A 24,486-nucleotide genomic window follows, 5' to 3' on the forward strand; every position below is an offset into this window, starting at 1 on the left:
AGAAATTTAATGTGTGGATATAGGGGATGTAATCCAAAATAGAGCCTGACTACACTTGGCATTTGTGTCAGAGCCCTTCTCCCTCTACGCTGAATTAGAAGGGCAAAGGGAGAAATCCCTGGGGGCACCTGAAGTCAATCAGGGTAGCAAGTCTAAAACTCCATTGTAAATCCCAGGCCAAAATGAAGCTCAAGATATAGACCCCAAATTGAGAGAGTTGGGGAGCCAGGAAAGCAGAGAAGCCCTGGCCAAGCAGTGCCCCAGGATCGGAGAGCAATCCCAGGAGGCATGAGGCCTGGGTGCTTGGGGAGACTTGATCCCCTGAACGGGGCAGGTAGGAGGAAGATTTTGAATTTCTTTATTTTTTCCTCTCTTTTTTTTAAAAAAAAACTTTATTTTAATTGGAGGCTAATTACTTTACAACATTGTGGTGGTTTTTGCCATACATTCGCATGAATCAGCCACGGGTGTTCATGTGTTCCCCATCCTGACCCTCTCTCTCACCTCCCTCCCCATCTCATCTCTCAGGGTCATCCCAGTGCACCAGCCCTGAGCACCCTGTCTCATGCATCAAACCTGGACTGGTGATCTATTTCACAGATGATAATATACATGTTTCAATGCTATTCTCGCAAATCATCCCCCACTCACCTTCTCCCACAGAGTCCAAACGTCTGTTCTTTACATCTGTGTCTCTTTCGCTGTCTCACATATAGGGTCATTGTTACCGTCTTTCTAAATTTCATATATATGCGTTAATACACTGTATTGTTGTTTTTCTTTCTGATTTACTTCGCTCTGTATAATAGGCTCCAGTTTCATCCACCTCATTAGAACTGATTCAAATGCATTCTTTTTAATGGCTGAGTAATATTCCATGGTGTATATGTACCACAGCTTCCTTATCCATTCATCTGCTGATGGACATCTAGGTTGCTTCTATGTCCTGGCTATTGTGAACAATGCTGCGATGAACATGGGGATACACATGTCTCTTTCAATTCTGGTTTCCTCGGTGTGTATGTCCAGCAGTGGGATTGCTGGGTCGTATGGCAATTCTATTTCCAGTTTTTTAAGGAATCTCCACACTGTTCTCCATAGCAGCTGTACTAGTTTGCATTCCCACCAACAGTGTAAGGGGGTTCCCTTTTCTCCACACCCTCTCCAGCATTTATTGTTTGTAGACTTTTTGATAGCAGCCATTCTGACCGGCGTGAGATGGTACTCATTGTGGTTTTGACTTGCGTTTCTCTGATAATTAGTGATGTGGAGCATCTTTTCATGTGTTTGTTAGCCATCTGTATGTCGTCTTTGGAGAAATGTTTGTTTAGTTCTTTGGCCCATTTTTTGATTGGGTCGCTTATTTTTCTGGAATTGAGCTGCAGGAGTTGCTTGTATATTTTTGAGATTAATTCTTTGTCAGTTGCTTCATTTGCTATTATTTTCTCCCAATCTGAAGGCTGTCTTTTCACCTTGCTTATGGTTTCCTTTATTGTGCAAAAGCTTTTAAGTTTAATTAGGTCCCATTTGTTTATTTTTGCTTTTATTTCCATTACTCTGGGAGGGTCATAGAGGATCCTGCTCTGATTTACATCAGAGAGTGTTTTGCCTATGTTTTCCTCTAGGAGTTTTATAGTTTCTGGTCTTACATTTAGATCTTTAATCCATTTTGAGTTTATTTTTGTGTATGGTGTTAGAAAGTGTTCTAGTTTCATTCTTTTACAAGTGGTTAACCAAAGCTTTTGAATTTCTAAGCAGTCCTATAGCAATTCTCAGTCATATGGGGGAATTCAAGCTAAGCTTTTCCCTACAAGAGAAGGCGGGACCAGGAATCCTATTGCCCCCTAGAAGGTAGCTTGGGTCTTGAAAATGTGGAGTGAAATAAGCTGTCTGGATAACTCAAGTAAATGTTGCAATGGTGTTGTGTGTGTGCTAAGTCACTTCACTTGTGTCTTTGCAACCCTCTGGTCTGTAACCGGCCAGGCTCCTCTGTCCATGGGATTCTCCAGGCAAGAATACTGGAGTGGGTTGCCATGCTGTCCTCCAGGGGATCTTCCCGATGTAGGAATCGAACCTGTGTCTCTTGCATCTCCTACACTGGCAGGTGGGTTATTTACCACTAGTACCACCTAGGAAGCCCCATTATCTGTCTATAAATAAAAATATTTACCTGTACTAGATAGATCATACTTGAATATAATGATCGATGACTGGGTAAGTTAATTCATTCCTTCTTCACCAACTGTGTATCAAACAAATGCCAAGGACTGGACTGAGCCCTGGGAGCTGGAAGAATAAGGTGCAGGTTCCTGCCCCCAGGTGCTTGCTTATCCAGTTGGGGCACAAGTAGGTCGGCAATGGTGACAGCACCATGGTGGAGTGCTCGGAGAGAGGCAGGCCTGGACCTGCAGAAGGCCCCGGAAGGGCGTAGAGCCAACCTGCAGGAACACCAGGTGGTCAAGCGCTGCATCTTGTCGGAAGGCCGCACTCTCTTTGTGAAAGCGAAACTAAAGTTTCTTCCAGAATTATTGGGTTGACCAAAAAGTTCGTTTGGGTTGACCAAAAAGTTCATTTGGGTTTGACCAAATGTTCATTCCATAACATCCTATGGAAAAGCCAAAATAAACCTTTTGGCCAACTCAATACAGTTGTTACCGCACTTCCTGTCTGTGTGGTCTCGCTCTGTCAGGAATCTGAGGAGATCTTCATAGAGCTTCTTCATCTGAAGTACAGGGGTGTTCTCAGAGGATCTGTGAACCCGTAAAACTGGATGCAGACTTTGTGTGGCTGCTTCTTCCTCGAGGTAGGGTCACGGACTTCATTAGAATCTCCAAGGAGTGTGCAACTTCAGAAGGCTTAAGAACAAGTGACTTAGATTTTCCTCAAGCGGATCAAGGCTCTTTTTATCTTAAAAAATATCTTTTAAAAAACCCTAGTCAGACTCTTGAGCCTTCCCAGGTGGCGACAGTGATAAGGAACCCTCCTGCCAATGCAGAACACATAAGAGATTCGGGTTCAATCCCTGAGTGGAAAGATCCCCCGGAGGAGGGCATGGCACCCCATTCCAGTATTCTTGCCTAGAGAATCCCATGGACAGATGAGCTGGACAGGCTACAGAAGTGACTTAGCATGACTCTAGCCTGGAGATGTGTGTGGTTATTGATACCTGGCCCCTTTATCCTTTGTCCAGCTTCTCCTCCCCCACGTAGGAACAGGCACAGTGCTGGCAGTAACCTCCTCTTGCCTGTCCTTATTTCTCTTTATTCAGCAACCCCATACTTACACAGAATAGCAATGTAAACCATGCTGTACCTAATTGTAATAATTCGATATCATCAAACAGAATTGGGAATTCCCATCTCCAAGGCAGTTTCTCATGTTTTTGCTCAGGTTTTGTTTCAGAATGCTTAAGTCCAAAAATCAAGTTCAACACACATTTAGTGAACACTTTGCTTATATAGGACATCATGCTCCATGCTGAGAAAGACAGGAGAGGAGCAGGATACACAGGGGAATTAAACCCCATCCCCACTTTCAGGGAAAGGAGACCTGTTGGAAACTGTATAAAGTGCTGTGGGGATCCAGAGAGGAAGTGATTATTTCTTGCTGGAGGCTACATAGAAGAAAGCCTGAAGATACCCCAGCTGGGCAATATTGCTCATCACAGAGGATGCCATAGACAATTGCCCTCCAGTGACAATAGCCTGTTTCTGAACCTTTAAAATAAGCTGCTGGGCCTGGAGACTCACCGCTGATAGAAATACCTAGAAAATAAGCCTCGGAGAAAAATTGGCCTGTGTTATGAAATACCTGTCTTCCAGGATGGTCCAGTGGTAAAGAACCTGCCTGCCAATGCAGGAGGCACAAGAGACTCAGGCCCCATCCCTGGGCCAGGAAGATCCCCTGGAGCAGGAAACGGCAACCTACTCCAGGTTCTTGCCTGGAGCATCCCACGGGCAGAGGAGCCTGGTGGGCCACAGTCCGTGGGATTGCAAAGAGTCAGACAGAACTGAGTGACTGAGTATGAACATGCATGCACAAAGAATACTACAGAAAGAAAGAGCAGGAGCACCCCCTGCAGGAAAAGTCCTACGAGAACATACAGGGTTAAGGGAATATTTGTTGTTGTTCAGTCACTAAGTCATGTCCGATTCTTTGCGACCCCATGGACCGCAGCGTGCCAGGCTTCCTGTCCTTCACTGTCTCCTGGAGTTTGAGTTGGTGATGCCATCCAACTGTTGCATCCTCTGTTGCCTGTTTCCCCTCCTGCCCTCAAGCTTTCCCAGCATCAGGGTCTTTTCCAATGAGTTGGCTCTTTGCATCAGGAAATACATCGTTATTTGAATCAATGTAAGAACTTTTGAAAACTAATATTAATAGGAAATCTTTATAATCATGAAACTATTATATAATTTTAAAAGTCTCGCTTTAAAGCAAGCCAAGGCAACCTGAATATTTCCCTAAATATCAAGAAAAAGAAAAATTGTTTTACTAGAAACAAAAATAGAGATGTCATTTTGCTAGGAATACTACAGCCTGTGAGGGATTTTCTGAAATGTTGACAGGTGTGTTTGTGTGCATGTACATTTTCTTCTGACCAAATCGTATGTGATGAAGCATTTACTGTGATATGAGTCAGAACTGAAATGTGTAGATGCTTTTCGATTGTTGCTTCCCCAGCAGTTCTGCATTCATTATCAACGCTGTCCAATGTGTTAACACGGGCCAATGTATTTTCTTATTCTCTATTCTTAGGATGAATCAGCACCCACCAAATTTTTGAGACCGCTCACGGCTTAGAGGCAAGCTCGTCTAAATTAAGGCCGGCTAAGGTGGCATTGCAGGGATTTAATCCTCTAGCTGCCAGTGTGACCGGAAGGCTGATTTGCAAGTTTCTTCTTTCCTGGAGTCTGGATTGTCAGGTCTCCCGGGACCTGCGACTTGACAGCAAAAGTGCAAAATGAAGAAGATCAGAGATAAGCGCCAGCAGCGGGGACCTGGGGGCCTCCTGGGGGCTTTTACACACCAGGGCAGAAGATTCTCTGACCATCAAAGGAAATAGCAAACTGGAGCCTTTGTTTTGGGACAGAGCCACCTACCACAGAGCATCAGCACGGCCTGCCAGAAAGTTCTTGGAGCCTGAGCAAGGCTAGGGTACCTGGATGTGTGCCTGATGGTCCAGTTAGAGCGGGGAAGTTCACTGTGAAGGAAGGTGTGAAATGTCTCAAGTGAGGTGGGCGGCTTTGGGCTTGGCTGGGTAGGCAGTGCTGGGGTTGGTCTCTGCCTTCGGCTGACTGAAGCCCAGAAGGGGGTTTGTGCATCCAGGAGTCTCTGCCCAGCTCTCAAGGACACAGGGCCCTTACAGCCTTTTAAGTCCCATCTCCCGTCCCCCTTGGGCCCTTCTGCTCCTCCCCATCCTGCCCCTGCTCGGTGCCTCTGCTGAGATGGAGCGGTGAGCCTGCCGTGGACGATGACTGCTGTGTTTGTGAATGGAGGCGGCCTGGTGAACCCCCACTGTGCCAGATGGGGTCGGCGGGAGAGCGAGGAGAGTGGCTGTCAGACGGAGTTGGCCAAGGAGGACGAGGAGGGAGAGCCTCGCCAGCTGACGCCCTTTGAGAAGCTGACCCAGGACATGTCCCAGGATGAGAAGGTGGTGAGGGAGATCACTCTGGGCAAGCGGATCGGCTTCTATCGCATCCGAGGGGAGATTGGAAGTGGGAACTTCTCCCAAGTCAAGCTGGGGATTCACTCCCTAACCAAAGGTAGGAACTGACCTCTGTGGGTGATGTCTAGGGTGTGGGGACCTGGTTTGGGGGGCAGGTTAGGAGTCTGGGGCCAGGGAAACCGGTGAGCAGCATCACTGAGTCCCTGCTAAGGGCAAGCATTAGGGCAATTGCTGTCTGTCGTTATCGCAGTTCATTTTCACAGTGATGGTATGAGCTCAGTGTTTTTATTTTCACTTTATAGATAAGGAAACTAAGATCCGAAGAAGTCCAGTGTGGCTTTAGCAGTTTCACCTTAGATGATTTTGACTCCAAAAACTCTTCTGCCATACCGTGCAGGTGAACTCAAACACTGAGGGTGTTCTCTCCAGTTCTGCCTTGGAGAAGCCGAGTGCAGTGTGGCTTGGTTCCAAGGCCACTCACGTCCCAGTCCTTATTTGTAACATCTGCTGTATCTGTGTGCCAATACCAATGGCACAGGGACCCTCCCAGATGGCCAGTGGATAACGGGGTCCAGCCCCTCCTCCTTACCTGAGGCTGCAGCCTCTGTGAGGTTTGGGGAAAAGGCACTTGATCTCAGGATCTTTTCTGCTTTGTCTGCCCTGCACCAGTTTTCACTGTTGTTAGCTCCTTGCTTTCAACCACAGACCCATGCTTGCTTGACTGCTGGCCCCTCTGGGCTCTAGACCAGAAGTGCCCACTGCGCTGGCCTCAGGAGCTGTGAGGAGAAACCACGTGGGCACTTCTCCAAGTTACCTAGAAATTAGCTAAGCTTGGAGATCGACATAATGGAGTTACAAGGCAGAAAAAGAGCACCTGCAATTCAGTATCATCTATTGCCTTTCTAAAGCCCACGGGCTCTGCTGTCTCCCTGCAAGTCCCATATTGACATTTATTCTCCTTGGACCCAGGCTGCCACCACGTCTTCAAGGGTGTTCTTTCTTATGTTAGAATTTTCTTGTCTCTTCTTCTCTAACCTCCAATCCCATTCCACTCTCATCCCTGTTGGATCCCTATAGAGAAAGCACCACACACACCCTTCCCCCCACAACCCCCCTCCCCCACACACACCCAAGTCACTGCAGCTTTAGGTCCCCTTCTGTCTTGCTCTGAGCCCGAGTGTCTGGGTTCATGCCTTCACATCTCGGCTACTCATCTTACCTACCTGGGTGCATGACAGCATTGCTGTGAGCCTTGGGTGCCTCACTGACAGAATGCAGCCAGGAGCACTGATTACATAAAAGTAAATCGTGCGCACACACGCGTGTGTGTGTATGTGTGTTTGTTAGTTGCTCAGTCATGTCTGACTCTTTGCAACCCCATGGACTGTAGCTGTCCAGGCTCCTCTATCCATGGAATTCTCCAGATCTTTGTGTGTGTGTGTGTGTGTGTTTGTGTGAGTTGCTCAGTCATGTCTGACTCTTTGCAACTCCATGGACTGTAGGTGTCCAGGGTTCTCTGTCCATGGAATTCTCCAGGCAAGAATACTGGAGGGGGTTGCCATTTCCTTCTCTAGAGCATCTGATCTTACCAACCCAGGGATTGAACTTGGGTCTCCCACATTCAGGCAGATTCTTTACCGTCTGAACCACCAGGGAAGCCTATAGGATTTAAATCTAAATTAGGACAGATGTTGCTTTTCATTGGTCTAGAGGAAGAGTGAAGGGCAAAAGAATTTTTCAATGGTCTAGAGCAAGAGTGAGGGGGCAGAAGATAAAACACATAGGGAGAGATGAGGGGCTGGAGATTGAGATAGCAGTTGGAAGACTTGATCAGGAAGGGGAGACAAGAAATTGGATAAAGGCAAACCAGGAGAGGAGTTCAGAAAGGAGAGAGTACCCAGAATGGCAGAGAGGACACAGGGGCTGATGTCTGAGCAAAGCCTACTGAATGTGGCCAACTTGGAACTCTTTCCTGAATGTGGGTTCAGATATTCGATTCTCGTGGAGAGGAATCAAGAGAGAGTGGAAAGAATGTGGGCTTAAGAAACAGACAAATCTGAAAACAAGGGCTTCAGAGCATGGGCTTCAAATCCTTGTTCATTCACTTGCTGGGTATCTGACTTCATACTCATTCTTTTGGTCCTCAGTTGCCTTAGCTGTAAAACAGAGATAATGATTCTTAGAATTGTTAGGAAAATTAGGAATAACATAAACTACATGGAACATAGTAGCCACTCAATAAATGGTAGCTATCACTGTGCACGTCTATTTTTTACTTACACTTATTTCAGATGGAAATTTGATATGAATGTCTTAAAAACCTATGAATAGAAGATAGTGGTAAAAGTAATACAAGGCAAACAAATTTCAAAGTTGTATTTATTTTTCCAGCTTTATTGAGATGTAATTGATGTACAATATCGTTTAAGAGTACAACATTCTGATTTTATATATGTATATCCTGCAAACTGATTACCTGGATAAGGTTATTTAACACATTCAACCCCTCATGTAGTTACAATTGTGTGTGTGTGTATAGTGAGAACTTTTAAAATCTATTCTCTTAACAACTTTCAAAAAATTGTAATGGGAGGATTCTCTGGCAGTCCAGTTGTTAAGACTGCACGTGTCCACTGCAGGGGATATGAGTTCGATCCCTGCTGAGGGAACTGAGATCCTACAGGCCATCCAGGGTGGCCAAATTTTCTTTTCAATTTTAACAATATTTTATTTAATACCCTATGTCCAAACTATTGTCATTTCAACATGTATCCAATATAAGAAATTACTAGTGTGATATCTTACATTAAAAAGACTTTTTAAAAGGAAACTTAACAAGTGACTGAAAGTAATTTAAAACATGCCAAAAACCCATCTGAGTTTCTCTTTACCTTACTTAGGAGAGTTAAGGGAGAACTCTTAACTGATACTCTTAACTCTTAAATGATATGAAAATAACCTTTTCATGCTGTGGTTCGATGCTATTTGAGGCCGTTTCCTTGCACTAAAATCACTGCATGCCCCGCAAATGTTCAAGCTTCCGCTTTGGTAGACACTGGCCTCATCTCATCCTCTTGTGTTTTACAAATGGGAGTAACAGAGGTTCAGGAGTGGCTGTCCTGAGGTCACAGGCAGAGGCAGGGTTAGAACTTAGCTTCCTTTTTTGCTGCATCCAAGCTGCCTTAGGATTTCGGTGCAGTGACGGGGTGACTTGTGTGCAGGGGAACTTTGTGGCCCCACAGCGGGGTGGTGGAGCCAGGTTTCAGGGATGGAGGTTACCCTCTCCACCTCTCCTTTCTCTTGGGCTACATGGTTTCTCACTTCTACTTCACACTTCTTTCTGCAGAGTGGTTTTCTGTGCTTAATTATCCTAAAGCACGTCACCAACAATAACTGTTTCCCAAATCTATGTAATCTCTCAGCTTTATTGCCCATCTCCATCCAACCAGCCTCATCCTATTGCAGGTCAGAATTTAAAGAGCGAGAATATAAGTGCTCGCTGGCCAGTCGGTGATGGGCCACCGCTGAGTCAAGGGCCTACCTGCGTCAAGGCAGTGGCAGCCCCTAGGGTCCCATGGCCCACCTCACTGTCAGAAAAGCCCAAAGTCCAAAGAAGCATCTCTGAGAAGGGAGAGCACATCATCATCACACATCATCACAGAGACTGTAACCAGCTAAGCAGGGAACTGCCACTAGCCAACGGCAGCAGAGCATCTAATTCTGTAGACACTGTTATGGGAGGAGGACAGAAGAGAGAGGATCAGCAACAGTTGGCATTTACATGGTGACTACAGAATTAACAATTCCAGTCCTTGGGACTTCAGAGAGCATGGCTTTTCCTCCTTGTGCTGACAGTGCCTCCGTGGCCTCACTGTCACGCTCTCCTCACTCCTAACCCTCCACAGAGGAGCCCTGTTATCAAAGGTTCAGTGGTATCCTCTGCTTATGGAACGGTATGGGGGCAAAGGAGGGAAAGACAGGCAAAGGAAAAACCAGTTCAACAAGTTCAACGTATAAACAAAGCCAGAAAATGTAACGGCAGGTCACTGCACGCCCGTACAGATGCAACAGGAAAATGAATCCTGGACTTCACCTCCTGACTTGCGGACTTGTGCCCTGATGGCCTCATCCTGGTCCCATGCTCATCTCTCCTCTGGTTCTCCCGGAACAGAGCCCAGGAAAGAATAGGAAGGTGCGAACAAAAGGAACTGAGAGTGTGAAGAAGGGGGACCCAGATGCAAAATTGATGTGAGGATGAAGATAGAGCCAGGCAGTTCATGTATTAGGAAGCAAGAACTCAGGGAGGATGACAGAGTGAAGACCAGAATACTGTGGGACTTCCCTGGTGGACCAGTGGCTAAAACACCCCACTCTCAAGGCAGGGGGCTCGGGTTTGATCCCTGGTCAGGAAACTAAGGTCCTAAATGCCGAAACTAAGAGTTCATATGACGCAACTAAAGATTCTGCAAGATTGAGGGCAGGAGGAGAAGGGGGTGACAGAGGATGAAGTGGTTGGATGGCATCATCGACTCAATGGATGTGAGTTTGAGCAAACTCCAGGAGATAATGAAGGACAGGGAAGCCTGGATTTCTGCAGTCCATGAGGTGGCAACAAGTAGGACATGACTGAGTGACTGAACACCAATGCTGCAGCTAAGACCTGGTGCAGAGCCAAATAAATAAAGAATTTTTTTTTTAAAGGACTGTGACTTGTGACAAGAAGGAGGACATTAGCTACCTGGAGGGGGCTGGGATAGAAAGACAGAGGGACATTCCTCTAAAATCTTCACCTCTATAATGGGAGAAGATTTATCAGGGAGTGGTTTAGCCTTGCTGGGAATTCCAAATACCCTGTCCCATTACCAAGCCGTGTCAGATGACATCATCTGAAGAGCTATTTGTTTAAATGTGGTTCCCATACAAAGCCAGCTGGCCCCAAACTGTCATTAGGTTTTCTAGGAAATGTGGACAATCTGGATAAGACCACGGAGTAGATTGCAGGGAAGTGGAAGGTTTCAGTGCTGGGGGTAGCTCCCAGGACAGTGGTTTATAAAAAGGCGCCTGCTGCTCATGATCCCTAGAGAGAAGGCTCCATGCAGACCTCCCGCTGGCTGGAGTTTATTTTTATAGCTAATGGCTCAGATTCCCTTGGGCCTTGCAAGCAGATAGGGCAGGCTGAAACCACCACGAGTCCCCTTTTAGCTGATGAGAAATTTCTCAAAAGAGATGACACACTCGGCTTCTGAATATTTTATGTCCCATCTGTTGCCTCAAACAAAAGCAAAGGCGTCCACAGTGCCTGGCCCTTTCTCTGACGCTGCCCTTCCTGACCCCTTCTTCCCTGCCTTCTTCTCTGTCACTCTGGTCTCATGTTCCTAGAGCCCTTCCTCCTTCTCTCTCGATTTATTTATTCATCAGCTCATTCATTCTTTTTTTTTTTTAATAAAGTATGATTAACTCTCCCGTGCCTTGCAGAGGTGAATAAGATACAGCTCTTGCTTGACAGGAGCTCTCAGTAAGTAATGGAGATAAACAGGAAACAGTTGATAAGTGCTGTCACAGGGTGAGGGACAAAGGATGTGCTCGACCGTACCTGAGATCAGGAAAGGGTCAGTCGACCAGGAAAGGCTGTGTTATGTCTTGAGGTTTGCAGAGAAATGATACAAGGGGAAGGGGGATGGCAGGCAGAGAGAGATGTAAAGTGAATGGAGGGATGAGCCAGGGTGAGGAGTGTTTGGAGATTTAAAAGTAATTCAGTGAGGGGGACCTCCCTGGTAGTTCCAGGGCTAAGATTCTGCACTCTCAATGCAGGGGCTCAGGTTCAATCCTTGGTCAGGGAACTAGATCCCACCCCCTGCAACTAAAGATCCTGCTTATTGGCAAAAATCAAAGATAGCGGATGCCACAACTGAGACCCAACACAGCCAAATAAATGAATGAAAAGTGAAAGTGAAAGTGCTAGTTGCTCAGTCATGTCTGACTGTTTGCGACCTCATGGACTGTAGCCCACCAGGCTCCTCTGTCCATGGGATTCTCCAGGCAAGAATACTGGAATGGGCTGCCCTTCCCGTCTCCAGGGGCTCTTCCTGACCCAGGGATTGAACCTGCATCTCTTGTATCTTCTGCATTGGCAGGTGAATTCTCTTACCACTGTGCTCCCTAGGAAGCCCCCAAAGTGATTATTAATTATTTTAGTGAGGAAAGTGAACTGAAGTTGAGGCGTGCCAAGAGTCAGGGATGTCAGAACAAGTATTCGTCTAGTGGTCCAGACGAATGATGATGTCCACCTCAACTAAGGAAGTGACAGTGAGGATGGAGAGAAGAGGATGCATTTGAAGACTATTTCAGAATATTGGAACACCTGTGGTCAACTGCATGGGGGAGAAGGAGGAGGGGACAGGGAGGGGAAGAATTAAAAATGTCTCCCAGGTTTCCAGCCTCAATGACTTATTCTGAATAGTGACTACTGGAGAAGAAATGGATTTGAGAGGGCAGATTTAGAAGCCCTGACTTGGAGATACACAGAGGTCATGAAGTAGAGGAGCTAAATGACCATCTTGGAGCCCAAGAGAAAGTATGAATGAATAATAAAGGTTTGGAGCCTAACAAATCCAGACAGAGTGAAAGTCTTGTATGTCCTGGTCACAGGCTCCTTGGTGTCAGACACTGTCTTACAGATCCTCAGGCTTCCCCCACATGCAATATAAGTAATAAACATTCAAACAATACTTGGTGAATTAAGTCAGTATAACAACGTTCTCTGAAAATCCAGCAGTAATGAGAAGAGATGTGGGAGGGAGCCATGCCTAGCAGTTCTCTCTGGTGGGTTCCTCATGCTGTAGTCTCCCAGTAGAACAGAGCTGGAAAGACTCACACAGGCTCTAGTAAAGCTTAACCAATAAGGCCTACTGGTGTTTATTTTTTTATTGTATTTTAAAATATTTATTTTTATTTATTCGGTCACATCGAGTCTTAGTTGCTGCACTCGGAATCTTTAGTTGCAGCACGTGGGATCTAGTTCTCCAACCAGGGTTTGAACCCGGGCCCCCTGCAGTGGCAGCACAGAATCTTAGCCACTGGACTGCCAAGGAAGTCCCCCCACTGGTTTTTAAAGGCAATTCCTCCTCTTGGGTACATTCATTAAAGCAGCAATTTAAAATCATGCTTGCTGGGTGCAACTAGAGATTATTGTACTAACTGAAATAAGTCAGAAAAAAGAAAGACAAATAATGTATGATATCACTTTTAGTGGAATCTAAAATATGATGCAAATGAACCTCTCTGTGAAGCAGAAACAGACTCACAGACGTAGAGAATAGACTTGTGGTTACCAGAGGGGTAGGGTAGGGAAGGGATGGGCTGGGAGTGTTATTACACACCCCAAACAGGCGAATAAACAAGGTCCTACTGTATAGCACAGGGGACTACATTCAGTGTCCTAGGATAAACCAAAATGGAAAAGAATATTAAAAATAATGAAAATATGTGTACAAGTCATTCTGCTGTACAACAAAAATTAACACGATATTGTAAACCAACTGTGCTTCGATTAAAAAATAAATTAAAGGGACTTCTCTCGTGGTCCAGTGGTTAAGACTCTGCCTGCCAATGCAGGCGATGTGCCTTGCAGCAACTAAGTCCCAGCACCACAACTACTGAGCCCGTGCACTCTAGAACTCTCGAGCTGCAACACGAGAAGCCACCGCAATGAGAAGCTCACACACCAAATCGAAGACCAGCCCACTCCCTGCAACTAGAGAAAGCCTGAGTGCAGCAATGAAGATCCAGTGCAGCCAAAAAAATAAAATGAAAATAGATAAAATTATGTTCTCTTGCTTTAAGAATAGTTATTGGCTTTGGTGAATCCATCCTAAGAAAAAGTCCAGAATTACTATAACAAAAGAATGTTCTATATTTATAATGCAAAAGACTAAAAATAATTTATATGATCCAATGATACAGGCATGCTCAAGAACATTAAAGCATATATACTGGATGGAAGTCACACAACTATTAAAAAAATCATGATTATGGGGAGTCTGTAGTAACATGGAGGATGCCTGGGACATGATAGTAAATGAAAAAGAAAAATTTTAAGTTTATACTTCAATGGGGATACTTATCCTGGGCTCTTGTGAGCATTAAATGAGATCATTTATTCAACAAATATTTGTTGATCACCCCCCATGTAACAGGCAGTTTTCTAGGGACTGGAAATACAGCAGTGAACAAAATAGACAATGGTCTGTCCTGTGGAGCTTATGCTCCAGTGGAGAGAGACAGACAAACATGAGCCAGGAAAATATTCATTATGTTATGTAGTGATAAGAGACAAGAAGGAAGATAGAGTAGAGGGAAGGAGGTGGAGCCTTGGGGACTGCAGTTTTAGACAAGATGCCCAGGGACAGCCTTCCTAAGGATCATTGATCCTCAGTCCAATGATCACTGAACTGAAGAGAATGAGGAAACTGGCCACGGGGTCCATGGGGGAACGTGGTCAGGCAGAGGGGACAGTCTGCAGAAGAGCATCAAGGTGGGAGAGTGCCTGTAATACTCTAGAAATGACCGAGGCAGGTCGTAGCGGAGAGTAGCAGGGACCAGATTATGGAGGGCTAATGTGCAATACGGCATTGTCAGGACTTTGGCTTTTCCTACAAGGGAAACCAGAGCCCTTGAAGGGAGCAGAGAAATGATGCGACCTGGTTTATGCTTAATAGGATCACCCTGGCTGCTCTGTTGAAAATAGGCTGCAAGGGGTCAGAGGCAGAAAAGGAGAGATCAGCTGGGAGCCTATCAGAATAATCCAGGCAAGAGAGAATAGTGGTTTGGGCCAGGAAGAGGGCAGTGAGAGGCTGAGAAGGGGCTGGCTTTTGGCTATATTTAGAAGTAGAGATAATAGGATTTGCTGACAGATTGAAAGTGGAGTGTAAAAGAGAAGAGTCAAGTACTCAAGGTTTTTGACTGCAAGAATAGTTTCCATTTACCAAAACTGGGAAGACTAGGAGGAACGGGTTTGGGGTGGAAGAGATCAGTATTGAACGTACACGTTGGACGTACAAGCACAGCAGAGGCTGTTGGTGCCTCACTTGTGCCTCTTTGGGTCTTACGATCTCAGTGCATGCAAGTCGGACCTTTGTCTCTCATCTCTTTGCCTCTGGGCTTTCTCTAGCTGCTGGAGCTGCTTTTCCTGCATGCATGGGAGGCCAAAAATACAGGGGAATTAACATCTGTCAAGAGCATCCAACAACCAGTTACTGGCAGTAGTTGATGTACCCCCACTCTCTCACTCTTCTCATAGTAAGACTCAAATGATAACTTGCAGCAGGATTTTTGGAGGATGGAGGGAACAACAACAACAACAACAACAAAAACCCACAGAAAAATGAAGCAGTCAGGTCCATAAACCTCATGGATCAGTTTATTAAAGGGTAACTTACTCATAAGGTGGGATCAGGATTGGACAGACTGATCTGGAAGCATTTGTAGGATGTACTCTGCACTGCAGGGCCACTGGGACAATTTTAGAGTTAACCTAGGATATGGGGGTACGTATGCACGTAAAACAGGAAGTGTATTCCTAAATCAAGATGATTGAAAAGGTAACGAGTCTTGTGGGTACTGGGAATATGTCAGCAAAAGTCTTTATCATTATTTGGGAACTAACAGAGCATAAAGGTCACCTGAACTTAACAATCCTTAAACAACATCTATGGGGTAAAACATCCACCTGCCAACGTCTGCCAATGCAGGAGACCTGGATTTGATCCCTGGGTTGGTAAGATCCCTTAGAGAAGGAAATGGCAACCCACTCTAGTATTCTTGCCTGGAAAATCCCATAGACAGAGTAGTCTGGCAGGCTACAGTCCATGGGACACAAAGAGTCAGACACAACTTAGTGAGTAAACAACAATGTTAACTACAAAGCTCTTGACAACAGAAAAGTGATTTACTACATGGTGAAGTCCTGGATAGGGTCAGTGGAAGGACAGGAGGAATTGTATGGGCCCAGGATGGTGTCAGTTATGCCAACAGTCATGCAGAATTAACTGATAACTTGCTTAGTAACACATCCTTAATTGGCTGCCTTTCCTTTCCTCTCTCACTTCCTCCTTCTTCTACCACTGTTTGCTGGGTACAGTTGTATCATTCCTCATCAACTGTTTGCAGTTGAATCACTCACTACCTCATGACCTGTTCGGAACCCAAACTGAGACAACCCCATGGAGAGGCCTTATAGGCAGGTGTATTTATGCACCTGGGATCACCAAGGAAATGATTGTAGAGATGGCCAAGGACTGAGCCTTCAGGTGCCCAACATTTAGAGGCTGGGCAGATGAAAAGAACACAGCAAAGGAGCCTTAGAAGAAGTGGCGAGAGGTAGGAGGAAAACCAAGAGTGTGTGTTTTCTCAGAAACTAAGTGACAAAAATGTTTCTAGGAGGACAGATGAAGCCTGAGAACTGGTCATTGTTCTTAGCAACTTGGAGGTCATCAGTGACCCTGAGAAGAGCATTTTTAGTAGCATTATCTCTTAGGTTCAAGAAATAACCAGGGTGGGACTTCCCTCGTGGTCCAGGGGTTAAGAATCTGCCTCGTAATACAGTGACACGAGTTTGATCCCTGGTTGGGGGACTAAGATCCCACGTGCTGGGGGCACCTAAAGCAGCACGCCACAACTAGAGAAGCACGTGCGCTGCAAAGAAGAGCCCGAGTGCCGCAACTCTGATTTATTTGGCAACTCAGCTAAATAAACAGATAAATTAAAAAAAATATATAGTGGGAGAACTGGAGACAGTGACATAGAACCAACTCTCTAAAGGAGTTTTTCTACACAGAGAATGAGAAAAACAGGTCTAATGCTGAAGGGGAAAGTGAGGTCAAAAGAGGTTTTTCTGTGGCTTCTCAAAAACTTTTAAAGATGTTCAGTGTACATAAACACAAAAATGCAGTTTTTAAATCTGAAATATTCAGTTAAATGAATTTTCCAAACTAAAAAAGACCTATATAACCACCACCAAGTTCAAGAGAAAACATCCCCAGGACTTCAGAGGCTCCCCATCCCCGCTTCTATTTACTACATCCCCATGTATAACTGGGCTCTCCTGGGGACTCAGTGGTAAAGAATCGCCTGCCAATGTAGGAGACCCGGGTTTGATCCCTGGGTCGGGAAGATCCCCTGGAGAAGGAAATGGCGACCCTTTCCAGTGTTTTTGCCTGGGAAATCCCATGGACAGAGGAACCTGGTGGACTATAGTCCATGGAGTCTCAAAAGAGTAGGACATGACGTGACGACTGAACAAGCGTAACCACTATCCTGACTTTTAACATCGCAGATTACCTGTAAACCTTTATGTAAGTGACCTCATAGAGTGTGTCTTCTTTTGTCTTATTTCATGTGCTTAATAGTAAATTTGTGAAAACCAGGAACTTCCCTGGTGGTCCAGTGGTTAGGAGCCAGCTGCCAGGGTCCCTAGTTCAATCACTGGTGCAAACCTCACAGCACAGCCGAAAAAAAAAAAAAAAATTGGGAAAACCATTTCTATTATTTTGTGTAGTTTATATGCTTCATTCTTATCCTACACAGCAGCTCATTGTATGAATATATTATAATTTATGCAATCTACTATTGATGAACATGAGGATAGTTTCCAATTTGGGGTTACTATGAATAATGTTACTATGAATATTCTAGTACAGTCTTTTGCTAGCATGTATGTATTTTTGTTGGAAAGATTTTTCATTTTTTTTAGATGGGTAAATAGCATGAATGTATGCAGATGGAAAAGATTAAGTAGAAAGGTTAAAATTGATGTGCAGGAGAGAAGGAAGAAATTTTGGATGCCTATTCTTGAGTAGATGAGAGTAGATGGAATCTATTCAACACGTAGAGGCATCTTAACCAGGCCTTAGATAGGAGCAGGGACCATTTATCCAGAGGAACAGAAAGGAAGACAGTTTATGAGCACAGATTCAGGTAGGTTGGAAGACTTGAGGAAATTCTCTTCTATTGCTTTCTTTACTCAATAAAATAGAAAGCAAAGTCACTCAGCTATGAGCAAGGAGAGAAAGTATTAAAGAACTGATGGGAGAAAAGAAGCCATGAAAGTATCATCTAAAAGTGTAGGAGTGTTTTGGGGCCAGACAAAGGAAGTGTTTGCCAGGAGCATTACAGACGCACCCAAGGTAATAAATCATGAATTCAAAGTGAGACAAGCCATCATCGTCACGGCACGGGCACAGGCCGAGAGGAGGTGAGAGGCTGGGTGTAGCCAGGTGTGTTTTAGCTGAGTGGATAGGATGAGAGAGAGCAGAGATGCTGAGGGAGCACACAAACCCATGCCAACAACAATAAAGACGCTTCTCCAGCACATGCCCTCATCCTCCCAGTTCCTCAACCCAGAAACCTTGACCTCTTCTTCAACCCTAAACCTTAGCTGAACCCCATGTCCTACTGACTCCGCCTTCTAAATATCTCACCCTTTCCTAGTTGATTAAGCTGTTGTAATCTGTCTCCCTCATCCGTGTTTATCCACACTGCAGCCAGAAATGATCTTTTAGAAAATGCAGGGCTGTCATGTAAGCAAACTCTGCTTGAAACTTTCTAGTGGTTTCTTTTGGTTTCCAGAGCGGAAGGGTGGGGGGCAGGGGGGATAGTTAGGGAGTCTGGGATTGACACTGCTGTGTTTCAGATGGGTAAGTAACTAGGCCTTACTGTGTAGCACAGGGAACTCTGCTCAATATTATGTAACAACCTAAATGGGAAAAGGATTTGAAAAAGAATGGATACATGCATAACTGAAATCACTTTGCTGTTCAGCTGAAACGAACACAACATTGTTGTTTATCAACTATGTGCTGCGCTGTGCTTAGAGAGTCAGTTGTGTCTGACTCTTTGCGACCCCGTGGACTGTAGCCCGCCAGGCTCCTCTCTCCATGGGATTCTCCAGGCAAGCATACTGCAGTGGCTTGCCGTGCCCTTCCCCAGGGGATCTTCCCAACCCAGGAATCGAACCCAGGGCTCCCCAGATTCTTTACCATCTGATCAGCTACACTCCAATATAAATTAAAATAAAGAAAAAAGTAAAAGAACTTTCCCATGATTTCTCAATGTCCTTAATCTAAGGTCCAGAATATGACTCAGGGACTTTGGTCCTGACTGACTCTCCGGCTTCATCTTGGCTTGTCTTTTCCTTCATTCCCCATGTGCCAGCTCCACTCTCTGCTTTCAGTTCCTCGGAGGCAGTGGTCTCCAAAGTAGGGTTCATGTACCCCAGGAGGTGCCTAAGTGGGGGTGCCCACTGGGATGAGGGAGGAAAATATTAAAGCCTTTTTTAATATTTATTTGTAATTGCATGGTTTTTAATATCTATGATTACATATATTAACAGTGTGTATATTTATAGTTACAGTTCAGTCACTCAGTCATGTCCAATTCTTTGTGACCCCAAGGACTGCAGCACACCAGGCCTCCCTGTCCATCACCAACTCCTGGAGCTAGCTCAAACTCCTGTCCATTGAGTCAGTGATGCCATCCAACCATCTCATCCTCTGTCATCCCCTTCTCCTCTGACAACATGTGGCCCACTGGAAAAGGGAATGGCAAACCACTTCAGCATTCTTGCCTTGAGAACACCATGAACAGTATGAAAAGGCAAAAAGATATTAATAGTGCATGCATCTAATTTGTAAATATACATATATTAGAGCAGTGCTTTAAAATGTTTTATTAGTAAGGGAAGCTAATCAAAAAGGTGTATAGACCAGTCCTCTAAGGTGTCAGGGGCTGTCCTGCCTCAAGGTCCTTTCTCCTATACATCCCTATACACCCCTATATATTTATTCACCTCCATATATATATCTCCTTATTGCTTCTCCCCTACCTTCCTCTAGTTAACACGTAGACTCCAGGGAAAGTGTTAAAAAATCTTCCCTGACTCCATGACTCGGGGTACCTCCCCTTGTTTTTCACTCGACTGCATCCTGCTCGCTCACCCTCCAAGCCTGCTGTGCTGGACATCTCCCGTCTGCTTCCCCAGGTCCATTTTCCACTCCTCTTTTTCCTCTCTTTCCCAGCCTGTAGTCCTCTAGTTTCCAGCTGGCTTTGGTTTGTAGGGAGATCTTGCAGGGGATCAAGGGAAGGAGAGCGAGAATCTGAGCTCTGTCCCCCCAGCCTGACTGTGAGGTTGATTTGGGTCAGCTGTACTCTGGAAGAATGGTCTCGGCTCCTCTCAAGGCAGCTGTCTCTACACAGCACTCTTTAGGTTCTAGTATCTTTTCCTTCCCCTTATCTCTTTGGTCCTAAAGACAGATTTTTGGTTGATCCACTCTAAGTTTGAAAACTATGAAGTAGTTGTTGACTGATTACATTACAATTCCGATGTCTCTTGAAAAACATTCGATTTGGCAACACTGAGTCTACATTCCCAATAGTAACAACTGTCTGAAGTTGAGTAGCAGCTGCCCCTTTGCTCTGAGGCATGTATTCCTCAGGACGCCACAGTCCCCACTACTCCCTGTTGCCTTACAGTAAGCCTGCCACCTTATTTCCACCCTAGCCTCTAGAGACATTTGAGTTTGCAAGTCCTGGTTTAAAGAATATGCCAGTCTTTTCACTAAATTTAGAGAAAGGGGAGGTCTAACTTTCAAATTTCTCTGCTTCTTTCTTTCCTCTCTGCCACTACCAAGAGTCCTCTCTCTGCCATTGCTATCATCACCTCCAAAAACACTGCCCTGCTCTTAGGCATCCTCTGCTCCTTTCCATTCCCCACACTGCAGCCTGGGTACTCATTCTAAAATGGAAATAAGGGGCTTCCCTGATGGTCTAGTGATTAAGACTCCACCTTGCAACTCAGGGGACATGGGTTCGATTCCTGGTTGGGGAACTAAGATCCCACATGCCCCAGAGCAGCTAAGCCCTCACACCACAACTAGAGAGCCTGCACATTCTAGAACTTGTTCTCCACAACAATGAAAACCTTCAAGCTGCAACTCGAGAAATCCTGCTCACTGTAAGGAAGACCCAGTGCAGCCAAAAAAATTAAAAAAATAAATAAATAAAATGGAAATCAGATTATGACAATCCCTTAAAACCTTAAAATGTTTTCCCACATTTTAAGAATAAATGTTGAGAATAAAATGTTTTATTCTTCTTTAAAAATAAAGGCAATTTTTTAAAAAATTTGAAGTACAATTAACTTACAATATTATAATGGGCTTTCCTGATAAAAAGAAATTATATTACTTTCAGGTATACAACATAATGATCCATTATTTTTATACAATATAAAATGATCACCATAAGTCATCTGTCACCATATAGAGTTATTATAATATTATTGACTATATTCCCTGAACTATACATTACATCCCTGTGACCTTTATTTTATAACTGGAAGTTTGTACCTCTTAACATGTCCTTGTCAACTGAAAATGAAAAGCACAGTCTAAAAGTTGAGAATTATCTTTTATTCAGCAGACAAAACTGAGGACTTAAGAGGGGAACACAGTCTCTCAGATATCTCTGAGAGATTGCTCTGAAGTGGTAAAGGAGTCATTAGAATATATAGGAGTTCTTGCAAGAAAGACCAGATAATCAGAAGTTCAAAAGATTACTCTTAAAGAGAACCAGATATCCCAAGTTAAGGAATTCAGCGCTTTTCTATGTCTGGGAAGATGCAAGAGTCTGGACTCAATGAAATCATTCCTTGGATTTGCACCTCAGCTAATGGAGCCAATATCCTGTGCTTTCTCATCCTGAGTCTCCTCGGGTGCAGGGGGCTGGGGTTGCGGATGGGGGTGATTGCAGGGCTGACTGCTTGATGGCTGGCATCCCATTTCCATCCTCAGTTCCCTCAGGGCTCACCTTCAGTGGCTGTAATGTGAAGGTTTGATGGCTGCAACATTCTTTGTTTACTGATAGGTCAGGCAACATTTTTTTTTTTCACGTATAACCTATTTCTTCATTTCCTTCCTTCAAAGCTACATTTCTCTCTTTCTTTTTAAAAAAATATTTATTTGACTGCATCAGGTTTTAGTTGCAGCATGTGGGACCTTTCGTTGAAGTGCACAGGCTTCTCTCTAGTAGTAGTGACAGGGCGTGGGGCGGGCTGGCTTAGTTGCCCTGAGGCACATGGGGGTTTTAGTTCCCCGATCAGGACTCGAATTTCCCCTGCATTGGAAGGCAGATTCTTAACCACTGGACCACCAGGGAAGACCCAAGTCCACATTTCTTGAAAAAACTTCTAAGGCTCTGGGTAATGTGACACCTGCCTACTGCTCCCGGCTGGTTAGTGACTCCTTCCCCTCCACCCCACCCCTCCAATTCTCAATGTCCAGCATAGTGGGATCCTCAGACACAAACACCGCATCTTGCCCAGACGTGGTACACTCTCTCCTTCCGTGGCCAGGTATTGGGCCTCCTTCCTCACCTCCTGGTCACAGGGCGTGTCACTTCTGAGTGGGGAGCTCTCTGGTCTCCTGTCTGCACCCCTTCCTAGCACGTGCCACAGTGCACTAAGGTTTTTCTCAAAGTCCCTCTGTCTCACATGTCTGTCTTCTTCACCATCTGGAACACAGTAGGTACTGCCTGAACTTTTGTTGAAGGGGTGGGCTTAGAGACCTAGTTCTTCATGGAACTGCGATTTCTACCACTGAGTGGCAATCCAGAACACCAGGGCTTTTTAAATGTTTCCTGTGATTGTACATTAACGTCAGAGGAGGCATGGCTAGAATCTGAACGGGAAGTGGAGGCAGCAGGTTGGGACTAGAGTGAGCAGGCAGAGGATGTAGAATGTCAGGAAGGGCTTCCCCCCACAGCTCCTCTCTTGCCTCACTCTGACCCCGGTCCCGGGAGGGCAGCCTCTGCTCACAACCACTCAGGTATACAATTGAAAAACCAAAACCACAATGGTGTTAAAGAGCGGTTTGAGACAGCCGCCTGACCTGCACGCAGCGCGTGGAGCGAGCGTGCCGCTCCCAGGCGGGAGGGGGCGGCAGAGAAGGACCCGCGTCTGAACGGAAGCCGGGCGGTTGCTGGGAGGACCGGGCGGAGAGGCGGCCTCTCCTAGAGGCAAGCTGCCAGACTCAAGGACGGAATTCATTATTCCAGCCCTTAAAAAGAACAGCTCGCGCCCTACATCCAGGTGATCTTCCCGACCCAGGGGTCAAACCCAGGTCTCCTGCATTGTGGGAGTGGCTTTACAATTCCAAGTGTACTAAAAAAACCCATGGAATTGCACACCATGGGTGGATTGTGTGCTGTGCGAATTATAAAAAAATTAATAAATAAAATAATAGCTTGCCTAACGGGCTACGCAAAACCAAAGTTTCTGTTTCAAGTGAACAGCTGCCCGGATTCTTAATCCCAAAGACTGAAGACTAGGAAAGCCACGACGAGGCGGGGTGGGGCCCTACCCCCCAACCATCCCTCCCTACCCGCCCCCCATCCATCCCTCCCTACCCCGAGGGGTTGGCCGTGGCGGTCCGTCCCTCTGCCTGGAGGATGGCCTGCGGAGGGAGGGCGCGGGAGCCCACAGGGCCCCGCTCGGTAGAGCCTCCCGGATGATATTGCAATACCGCGTACACCGTGAGCCAGTGTGTACATCCCAGTACATCAGGCACCGGGAAACCCTGCCGCTGTCTTCCGGGCAGGAAGACCTACTTTAACAAAACCGCTGACACTCTTTCTTTAAACTAGCGGCTTCCATTTCCACGCCTGGAAGATAGAAGCTCAGCTGGTAGCTCAGCTGGTAAAGAATCCTCCTGCAAAGCAGGAGACCCCAGTTTGATTCCTGGGTTGGGACAATCCCCTGCAGAAGGGATAAGCTACCCACTCCAGTGTCCTTGGGTTTCCCTAGTGGCTCAGAGGCCACCTGCAATGCAGGAGACCTGGGTTAGATCTCTGGGTTGGGAAGATCCCCTGGAGAAGGAAATAGCAACCCACTCCAGTATTCTTGCCTGGAGAATTCCATGGACAGAGAAGCCTGGTGGGCTACAGTCCATGGGGGTCACAAAGAGTCAGACATGACCAAGCGACTGAGGATAACACTGTGCCAGAGTTCTTCAAAGAAGTTGTTTTTCAAGTAGGTCACATAGGTGCCTTGCCGTCCTGTGTTCTCCGAAGCTTTCTCGCCTAGAAAGTTCTTATCAAAGTCTGGTCCAGTTTGAGCTAAAAAAATGAAGTGTCAGTTTTTAGTAGGGATTCATTCATTTTCAAACATTAACCATTTTTAATACATAATTTATTGATGTTAATTGTATAATTAATTGTAGGAAAATTAACAAAGGAAAACCATCCATGATCCGCCTATTAATAATATAACTATTCTAAGCACTTTGTTGTATTATCTTGCCAGATTTTTTTTCCTATGCAAATGCATATTTGTTTTTCCTCATGTTCTTTGTTTTTCATGTTTATTTATTTGTTGGTTGCGCTGAGTCCTTGTTGCTTCACGCGGGCTTTCTATAGCCGCATCACACGGGCGTCTCATTGCAGTGGCTTCTCTTGTTGTGGAGCACAGGCTCTAGAGTGTGGGGTTCAGTATTTTGGCTCATGGGTCTAGTTGTCCTGCAGCATGTGGGATCTTCCAGGAACAGGGATCCTGCCCATGCACCCTGCATTGGCAGGCGGATTCTTAACCACTGAACCACCGAACCACCAGGGAAGTCCCCTCACATGTTCTATATTGAATGTCTTTTCATGTCCATCAATAAAAATCAACATCATTATTTTAATCACTACACATACCATTTTGATAGCTCTGTACCATTGTGGAGATAGGTGAGCCACACTTTAACTATATCTCTTGCTAGACACCTAAGCTG

General features: G+C 45.4%; 1 protein-coding gene across 2 annotated transcripts in view; it reads left to right on the forward strand.

The window, feature by feature from the left end:
• The window catches only part of NIM1K (NIM1 serine/threonine protein kinase), a 71,848-nt gene that overhangs the window by 42,141 nt on the left and 5,221 nt on the right, over nucleotides 1-24,486 (forward strand). For both annotated transcript variants that reach the window (XM_065905448.1, XM_065905449.1), the window contains exon 2: nucleotides 4,756-5,762. In XM_065905448.1, the coding sequence (XP_065761520.1) occupies nucleotides 5,471-5,762 (292 nt within the window). In that variant the 5' untranslated portion in view covers nucleotides 4,756-5,470. The remainder of the gene's footprint in view (nucleotides 1-4,755; nucleotides 5,763-24,486) is intronic.

Source organism: Muntiacus reevesi, chromosome 14 (assembly GCF_963930625.1).
Source record: "Muntiacus reevesi chromosome 14, mMunRee1.1, whole genome shotgun sequence".
NCBI lineage: Eukaryota > Metazoa > Chordata > Mammalia > Artiodactyla > Cervidae > Muntiacus > Muntiacus reevesi.